Source organism: Protopterus annectens, chromosome 2.part0, assembly GCF_019279795.1.
Source record: "Protopterus annectens isolate FY-2018-M chromosome 2.part0, PAN1.0, whole genome shotgun sequence".
Lineage (NCBI taxonomy): Eukaryota > Metazoa > Chordata > Ceratodontiformes > Protopteridae > Protopterus > Protopterus annectens.
In genome coordinates this window covers 63106781-63117162 of record NC_056728.1, presented here as the reverse complement: position 1 = coordinate 63117162, position 10382 = coordinate 63106781, and the positions used below count along the sequence as shown (strand labels likewise).

The 10382-nt window shown below is 39.8% G+C and overlaps 1 protein-coding gene across 1 annotated transcript in view; it reads left to right on the top strand.

Moving 5' to 3' along the window:
• The first annotated feature begins 7654 nt into the window (after nt 1-7654).
• LOC122792960 (putative transmembrane protein INAFM2) overlaps nt 7655-10382 on the top strand; it is a 2918-nt gene continuing 190 nt past the window's right edge. Inside the window, exon 1 of the mRNA XM_044060553.1 lies at nt 7655-10382. This exon is cut by the window's right edge and continues 190 nt beyond it. Within this exon, the coding sequence (XP_043916488.1) occupies nt 8110-8823 (714 nt within the window). The 5' untranslated portion in view covers nt 7655-8109 and the 3' untranslated portion in view covers nt 8824-10382.

Below are 10382 nucleotides of genomic sequence, written 5' to 3'. Positions count from 1 at the left end.
GTGTGGCCTGTCAACCATGTCCTCCCAGGCTGACAAATATTGGACCTCTTTGGAATGGCACCAGTAACAAAGCCAATTGTTGAAGTTGATCATTTTTTGCTAGTATTGTGGCATCATCCTTAGAGATGATAGAATGTTGCTCAATGCTAGGCTCATACTTGACTGTAAAGCATATTCTAAGAGCTCAATCATATAGTCCAGGAAACACATCTCAGGTCATTGACATCCACATGGACTATAACTGAGTGACACAGGTTCTTAGGGTTAAGTGACCTGAGTGCTTGTGCGATGGCCACTGACATGCAGCTAACTGTAACCTTCTCCTTATCTAGCATTGTAAGCGGGATGTCAGTGTGTCTCACAATGGAGTCTCCTCTGACCACAATATTGGGTTGTGGACTGTTTCGCCTTATGAGCTTGGTAGTTGAGACACAATGAGATGTGGCTTTATGTGTTGCAATGGGAATTGTCCTGTTTCTGTGCATGCAGAGTTTCTGAAGACTGCACTTGAGAGGCCTATTAGGTTTGGATAAGTTACATGTGAGTACCTCTGCATAGGTGAGTCTATGTGTGTGTGGTCCTTTGTGAGTGCAGTGAGTGACATGCGTGAATCTCTGACAACCCGTTTATTGCTTTTTGTGTCTGTATGAGACAGTCTAGCCTCCAGTGTCAATGTGTAACTACATCTCTCAGATACTGTGTTTCCCTGTTTGAGAATTAATTGGTTGTCAATCTACATAAGGCAATTGCTACACATGGAAAAGAAGGAGTGATGTTCTCCTCTGTAGCCTGAAATGTGTTCCAGATGTATATGCTATTATTATACTATTAGCCATACTTGTCAGCTCTGGTAGTGATATCATTTTATTCTGTAAACAACACTACTGTTCATTCACCTTAATTTTTTTTTGGATGTAGTTGTAGAAATTCTTGTTATTGTTACCCATCTTTGCTTCTTTTACTTGTTTTATTGAGTTCTTTCTATATAGATTTGACCTTATTTATTTATTTTTTATTTATTTTATATTTGTTGACCGGGCTAGTCTAATTGGATATATGTCCATTTTCAGTAGAGGCCTGGGGAGATAAGCTCCGAGGAAACAAACAAAATCACATATACAAAAATGAATGTATACAATGAACATTGCAGGTGCAGTACAGGGAATAATCAAAGAGGTCATTTGTTCATAACATTGTGCAAAATATACAGATACAATTAGTACAATGCAAAATGTAATTGCAATACATCATAAAGAAAAAGATGGCAGCTGAATTATACAATATATTAGTATACAAGTAGTCATAAAGAAAAAGATGGCAGCTGAATTATACAATATATTAGTATACAAGTAGTCATAAAGAAAAGGTAGGAGCTGAAATGATACAATATATTAGTAAAAGTAGTATCCTTAATGATATTCTGAAGATGTAAGTAATAGTATAGAAGGACAAGGTAAGTTGTTGTTAAGAAAAGGAACTTGATTACTGAGAAGAGGAGGGTAGGTTGAACCAAGTAAGAAGAGCTAGTTGATCAGTCAGGTTTAGTACAGGGGCACAACCAGTGTGTTCTGAGGAAAAGTTTCACTTTGGTTTTAAAGAGTGATGGAGAGGGAAGAGAGGAAAGTTCATTAGGAAGAAGGTTCTAGGATTTTCCAACAGTATTAGAGAAAAGAGAGTCTCCAGCCCTGTTGTTTGATTTACAAATATTTACAAGAAGTTTATGTGGTGATCATAATTTCTTTAGATTGTTGTAGGGGTAATGAGGGTAGATAGTATAGGGGTATTGGTAGGTTGGTAAAGGGTTTTATGGGCAATGGTCAGTTGGTGGAATTTAAGCTGATTTTGTAATTCAAGCCATCCTAGCTGCTTTAGATTAAAACAGCGGTAGGTTCTACAAGGGTTACCTGTAGCAAATCTGGCTATTCTACTGTAGGAGTTTTCCATTTTATTAAGGCTGTTTTTAGAGAGATTAGTATATATGGGCGAGGCATAGAGGAGAGTAGAAATTAGATGGGTGTGAGCAATAGTTATTCTAGCTGCAGGAGAGGGGAAGGGTTATCCTAACCCTTATCCTAACCTTAGCCTTCTTGTGGCGACTTGGGTAAAGTTTATCTAATGCTCATCAAACCCATGCTTGTTCAGAGGAAGATGAGTCCATCTCTACTGACAGTTATTTTACAAAGCGTGTTTGAAGGTTATAGAGTCAGCATTACATTCACTGAAGGGCTAGATCATGGAGAGAGAAATTGGCACAGTTACCTCCCTGCATTCTGTTTGATATTCACAATGACTCCACCACCCTCTTTCCCACCTTGCAGAAGGTAGTTTTGAACTTGCATAATTAGAAATAAACATTTTAGCTTACATCCATAGATGTGAGCCTAATTATTCCCTCTTAATTTCAAACACTTCCAGAACTGCCTTAAAGTTGAAAATTGATTGCAGGACCACAGCTCTCAACTCAACCACACCACTGAATCAAACACATAAACACACTAAGACATACTCGGAGGCTCTGAGTAAAAATTTACCTAAACAGCAGAGGCCTCCAAAGCAGACACCCAAGCAACTGCAAACTCAATACACCACACAAACAACACATAAACAACAAAATCAGTGTGCAAAGCAGTCACTGCCCTTAAGGCCAAATACAACACCAAACATACTTGTCATAGGTGACTCCATAGTCAGACACACTGACATCCTGCTCACCAGACTGAGTAAGGAGAAGGTCACAGTAAGCTGCCTGTCGGGCGCTAGAATCCGCCACATAACGCAAGCACTCAGGTCTCTCAACAGCAGGTACAAGTATGACTCAGTCATTGTCCACGCTGGTGTCAACGACCTTAGATGTACCTCCTTGGACTACATGAAAAGAGACATTGAGGAGCTCTCTGATTATGTAGCCCAGGCAGGTATGACCCTGACCTTGAGCAGTATCCTACCTTCACCTAGAATGATGCCACAATACAGTGATAAGATGATCAGCTTTAATAATTGACTTAAATTCTGGTGTCATTCAAAGGGGATCCAATGTCTGTCTGCCTGGGATGACATGCTGGACAAGCCATGCTGCTTCGCAAGGGACGGCTTGCACCTGTCACCCCTTGGCTTCCGGATATTGGCAAAGGCTCTTGCCACCCCCATAGTGCCTTTTTTAGGCAAGGCTCAAATTCTAAACCTACCACCCTACAACTCAAAAAAGTTGAAAACCTAAGGGTAATGCTGCTCAATGCCAGAAGTCTCAATCTCAAGATGCACGCACTCGAGGCCCTTCTCAGTATGGAGAACATCGATGTCTGTGCTGTGACAGAAACCTGGTTCAAGGCTCCTGAGAGCACCCCAGCACTACCAGGATTCACCTCATATCATGCGTTCCGGCCCCAAAATCTGGACAACACCAAGAAAGGAGGGGGGGGTGTCCATATTCATAAAGGACACCCACACCTCAAGGTTGGTGGCAATGCACGATGCATCGGAGACCATCCAGGTGCAATTAACCATAGGCAAGACTGCTCTGCAATTTGTAGCATGTTACAGGCCACCCTCTCAAACTCAGGAACCTTACATGGCCTTCCTGAAAACATTAGAGGGGATAAATGTATCTCCAAACACCATCATACTAGGTGACTTCAACTACCCTAATATAGACTGGGAACACTACTCAAGCCCAAACACTCTAGCCCAAAGGTTCCTGGAGTTCATAAACTCAAATGCCATTGAACAACTAGTCACCATCCCCACAAGAGGAGAAAACATACTTGATCTCATCATCACGAACATGGGATCAAAATGTTCAACACCGGAAGTATACCCCTCACTGGTGAGATCAGATCATAAACTAATCTCACTGGAGGTCCTCATCCCGCCCCCACCTGAAATAAAAAAGACCACAGTGAAAAACTTCTCAAAAGCCGACTTCACACTTCTAAAAACTAGTGTGGTCTCCTTTAAGGCCCCTGAGCCAGTGGTAAACATTACTCAAACCGCTGAATCACTTACAAATGCCTTCTACCAGCACCTACAAGACTGCATGGTCAGGCAATCCCAAACAAAACTAAGACTCTTTGTACCAAAGGCAAGCGTCCAGTCTGGTGGACCCCAGCCATAAACAAGCTCTACAACAAAAGGAGGAAGCTACTACAAGATAGAGCAAAATCCTTGAAAGGTAAGACACCTTTGATCATTATAAGTAAAAAACTAAGAGCTCTCATAAAATCATCCAAGGCAAATTTTGAGAGAAAAATCGCCAAGGACTCAAAAGACAATCATAAGGCCTTCTTTAGCTATGTTAAAAACCTAGGAGGAAACTCCCAGATATGCTCAGAATTAGTTCAAAATGATGTGAAGATTACTGAACCTACACACATTGCCAACATACTGGCTGACAGGTTCAGTGCAAACTTCTCCCCCTTCCCCAAAAGGAGAGATATCTATACCAGAGGATTGTAGCCCCCAAACATCTCCAACGCCAAGGTGAGAACTGCTCTCTCCAAGGCAAAAACACAGCATCCATGGGACCGGATGGTGTCCCCGGCTGTGTGCTCCACGAACTCAATGAGGAATTAAACCCGCAGTTAGGACAGCTGTTTAATCTTAGCCTCACCTCAGGATACGTACCCAAGGAGTGGCGACGGTGACTGTGGTCCCACTTCACAAGGGCGGTGCCTCCACCGACCCTGGAAATTACCGTCCCATTAGCTTGACAAGCCTTATCTGCAAAGCCATGGAGAGGATCATAATGGAACTCATAAATAAAGACATAGGGAACTTGCAGACTTTGGATCCAACCCAGTTTGGCTTTGTCAAAGGCAGATCATGCCTTTTAAACTTGGTTGACTTTTTCGAGACAGTCACCAAGGCCATTGATGAGGGAAAGGCAGTCCATACAGCCTACCTCGACCTGGCAAAGGCCTTCGACACAATACCCCACTCAGGTATCATCAAAAAACTCATCAGCTTGAATGTAAACCCATACATCACAAGATGGGTTGCAAACTGGCTAAGTGACAGAACCCACAGGGTCAGAGTTGCTGGAGCCATGTCAGACTCAAAGCCTGTCACAAGTGGTGTCCCACAGGGCTCAGTCCTGGGTCCACTCTTGTTCGGCATCTACTTTTCTGAGGTACAAGCAAACACAGGATGATTATGGCTGACAAAGTTTGCAGATGACTGCAAACTGGGCGCCATAGTCGAAAACACATCTGACACAGATATCCTTCAGAAGGGACTCACAGAAACGGATAACTGGTGCCAGAGCCATGGCCTAAAGTTAAACGCCAAGAAATGCATAGTCATACCCTTCGGGAAAAACAAGGTTACCCCTAGCTACCATATAGGTGGCAATCCACTGAGCACAGAAGAAGTCATCAGGGATCTGGGGACCCAGGTTGACAGTAGCCTTTCGTTTGACACACATGTTGCTAAAGTAGTTAGGAAAACCTTCTACATTGCCCACCTGATCATGAAGGGATTCACATCTAGATCAAGGGAGGTCATCGTCCCCTGTACTCATCACTCATTAGACCTATGATTGAGTACAATGCCCCATTCGGAATGTATCTGACCAGACACCTGCAGCAGCTGGAAAGGCCCCAAAAGTTCCTCACCAAAAGGATAAAGGGTCTCAAAAATATGTCTTATGCTGCCCGACTGAAAGAACTCCAGCTCTATTCAGTCTCATACCGCTTGCTCAGAGGTGACCTGTGCCTGACATATAAGGCCATGTCAAACCCAGATTTGATGAATATGCTTCACCTCAAAAATCTAGATCCCTCAGAACCACAAGGGCGGAGACTTAAACCTTGACACGGTTATTAATAGAACGTGCTGGAGGGACAGATTCATCACCCAGAGACTCCCTATGCTGTGGAACAAAATCCCGGTACATGTGAGGCAGAGCACCTCGCTGGCCTTGTTCAAGAGGAATCTTGACCAATGGATGGGAGATCGCAGATATACCCCAGGGATTACTTCAGTGTCACTGCTTGACAGAGGCACAGCAAAATAATAGGCATAGTTTTATTCAAACTAAAGGGGTGGCGAAAGCCACATAACTATGGGCTAGGCTTATAAATGCCCTTGGGCAGATAGCCTAGTATGAACCTATGAACCTATAAATTATGGAACACTACCTGTCACAATAAGGAACAAATGAGCAAAGCATGAAACACTTAATAGCAACTTACTGATAACTTGAACTAGGTAGCTCTCAGCATTTTTGAAACATGCTACTTTATAATTGTAAAAAGTTATTTTGATTAATAAATATGATTCCGTTTCATTTGTCATTGTTATTGGTTAAAAAAGTGTTAAGAATGAATGTGAAATATACCCTTTCAGTTTGAAACAGCATGAAACATGAATTCCTTAAGACTCAGAATGATAAAAGTTCCTCAAAATGAGCTACAGTTTAGTGGTCTTCCTAATTATTTATCAAGCGCAAACTCTTCACGCCTGAACTATCGAAACATTTCATTTTTATTTCTAAAAATAAGACAGTTTGCCCTGGTTGTAGTGTAGATGGGGGCAGTGCCCTTTATCTCCTGACTTCTATAATAATACTCCAGTTCATGCAACTTAGGGAAAGGGAAGAAAACATGCTTATCAATATTTCAGAGTTTGTACTTGATAAGTCCTTAGGTCTTCATTAGAGGCTAGTGCAGCTATTTGGAGTTTTCATGTTACACAGTTATATGTTTGACTTAGAGTCAACAGTTGTACTCTGATGTCCTATGTTTGTAGTCTCTTTTCTTTTCCTGTACATATTCTAGACAGCATATAACTGTCTGTATTATATTCATTTTTTTCTTGTATACATATATTGGATGTTTACTGTTTGATACAATAAACAATTCTATTTTTGTCAAAAAATATTTCATGCCTTGTGACTGACAAATCCTGCACAATGTTTCCTATGCATGTCTACTGTTCTTCATTAAAAAACATATCTCATTTTTTCCCATAAACATGTTTTGTCCCTTAAATGCCTCTCATAGAGTATGCCGTGCACACAACGAAAAGGTTCAGATAATTCACTGCATTAAGTAAAAATAAAATAAATCAATAATATACTCAGTGCATAATTTATTCTTTCACGCATACACACACACACACACACATGCACGCACGTGTGTGTGTATGTGTGTGTGTAATTCTGATTTTTCATACTTTTTGAACATAGATTTGTAATAAGTGAGGGACTGGATTATTTGTATGGTGTGAAGTATGCCATGTCTAATTCTCCACAGTATGTATCCTGAAACAACCTTTGTTGGTAGGACATCACTTTCTATTAGGAATAATAGAATAAATAATGTTTTTTCTGAAAGAAAATTAGCAAATGAAAGCATATTATTTATGCTCAATGCTCTTGAAATAAAATACATTTTCAAGAGTTGAAGTAAATGATGTCCTCTTTTCATCTTTAAAATCATCTTCTTGTGTATACCACATTACATATACTGATATTATTCCTAGGGAAGTGTGTGTGTGTGTGTGTGTGTGTGTGTGTGTGTGTGTGTGTGTGTGTGTGTGTGTGTGTGTGTGTTTGCGCATACATATAGAGAGAAGAAAAGAAAAGCTCTGTGTCGGGCTTGTTTGGAAATGCTGTTTCAGAGAATGCCCCTCCTCCATGCTGCTGCTGTTTTGTTGCATTTGGAAAAAAAGTCATCCACTCGTTGTGAAAGGAAAGCTTCTTACTGGCAGCGGAAATAATCTCTTCTAACATCACTGGAGGAAAAGGAGGGACATATGTAGCCTTCTCATCTTCAGGCCTTTGGAGAGCAAACATCATCCCTAGATACCCTGATGCAAATAAACTGGACTGGTGCTGAGATCCAGAAGAAGAAAAGAAAAAGAATGAAGCAACAGAGCAGTGGGAGAGCTGCAAAGATGGAGTAGTACTGCTGATGGTTCCAGCAAAGGTTAGTAATGTTTTCAGAGCCAATGAGAGACGACATCATTCTGCTTAGTAAAGTGAAATGATCAAGGACCCTTTGCAGTCAGTTTGGTTCAAAAAGGCTTTCTTTTTCTCTGTGAAACTGTGAATAAAAAAAATAGTTCAAGACGGACCGAACAGTGGAACATAGAGGTAAAAACAAGGCCATCATGAAGGACAGAGACTTCATGTCAAATGCAGACCGCGGCAAGCCTGCTACTTACACAGGAGATAAGAAAGCAAAAATGGCTGCCAAAACAAACAAGAAATGGGTAAGACTTGCTACAGTCTTTGCATATGTTCTGTCTGTGTCTCTTGCAGCTATTATTCTAGCTATCTACTACAGTTTAATATGGAAGCCTATTAAAAATACTGGCAGTGAGATTAGTACCACAAAACCCAGCCAAGCGACTGATATTCCTCTAAATACATCAGATGCTAGCATGGCAGATAACCTAACACTAGCAGAAAACTCCAGTATTTCAATAGCCACAACTCAACCTGTTCTTAAAAGACGGGCTGCAGTTCTGAATCCACAAAGATTAGCTGATACAGAAGATTTAAACAGTGTTAATGCTAAAGATCCTGAATTTACCACTGTTACTCAAGAACTGGTGTTAGAGAGTGGCAAGTATGTTCAGCTTCAAAACCCTAATACAAACACGGTCACAATAACACCTGAAGAGAAACTAAGCAACACTGACACCATCACAAAGAACCAAGAGTCCCGCAAAATAGTGACAGATATGAACAATGGTTGGATACAGACTTTGCCATCTACTACTGTTTCTGATTCATCCATATCTCAACAGGGCAGCAACCAGGCCAAAGGACAGATCACCTTCACTCAGAATCCAAATAATTCCTCAGAATTAGGTGGATAAATGGCGAAAAAGGTTAAAGGAGGTTCTCTGGAATGAAATGAGCCCTCCCAATTCTAAAACTACTTTCAATATTTCTGATACATTAGTACTGGAGGGAATGACCGTCAAGAGACCATAGCCTTGGCAATGCACATTTTCTGGAGAGTAGCCCAACAGTTCCTGCACATCTATAGAAGCATAAGTGACCTGGAGATATACAAGAAACAATCATCTGTATTTAATTAGCATATTATCAACTGTTATTTCCTACAAAACTATGCTTTCTTCAGGTTCTGTTTTTGTGTCTTATTTTAGCTTTCTATCAGTACTGTGTCAGCAGAGTTTATACATCTCTTATTGTCATCACTAAATGCATATGGGGTCACAAACTGTGATACTTGAAAAGTTGGTGACTTGTATTGGAAAATATTTTTCTACAAAACGTCTCTGTAGACGGTGCACATTGCTTTAATTCAGGACTGGACACTTATTTTTTTATTATTTTATCACTGCTGACAAAAAGGACTAATGTTGTCTATGTGGAAATGAATCCGAGAATGATATGAGCTCAGGTATGTCTATAACAGAATGTAAACTATTACATAAATATAAATATATATATATAATTTACATATATTATATTCTATATGCATCATATAATGATATGAATAAAAGGCACCAAGAGCATATTTTGATGCTTTAGTAAAACAGTTTTGTTGATATATAGCACATACAATTATAAAACAAAATAAATGTTACATTTGAAACAAAAATACTTACTTTTATTATAGTAATGAGACAGCATTGTTCAAGTATTACATATAGCAAAGCAAAGTCTGAGCAAAGCATTTAAATCAGAAGCTATGTTTTGAAAAGTCATACAGCAAATAGTTATTTTGTAGAAATGTTTAGGAGTGCTTTTTCTACTCTGTTCCAGTTTAAAAAAACAACATATCCCAGTCCTGAATTTGTTATAGTAATACCGACTTTATGGCCCTTTTTCATTTGCCTTCTTCAGCCTCATGACGTGCTGTGTAGTGAACCACGTTCTAATACAGGAGAAGCTGTTTCTATAGCTGAAATCAATTTTTTTCTTGGCTGAATGTCAAAAGGCTCCAGAGTGCAAAGAACCCTGCATCATACCTTCCTAGGAGAAAAGAACATTTCACTTGACATGTTCCAACCCCAGTTAATCCCTCTCGGATTTCAGAATGTAACTGATTGTTTTGAACTCCCAAATGGTTGTACATTATATACTGAGAATAATTCAAATATATATATATATATATATATATATATATATATATATATATATATAAAAAAAATTTAGAGCCAAACAGATTTTGCATTAAACGTTGACGTACCAGGCTAAATGATGCTACGTGAGGTCTTTTATAACCATAGATATATAATTATTCCACATTTTACTGTTTGTTCTTGTGCATGTTAAATGAATCCTGTTCTCAGATCTGCAGCATGAAGTAATATGTTTTCAAGTAGCTGCCTTATTGTTGCCTGGTGCAGCAGGGAGATGGAAAACAGCTGCTGTCATTGACTGAAACAGATGCTTTATGTACAAC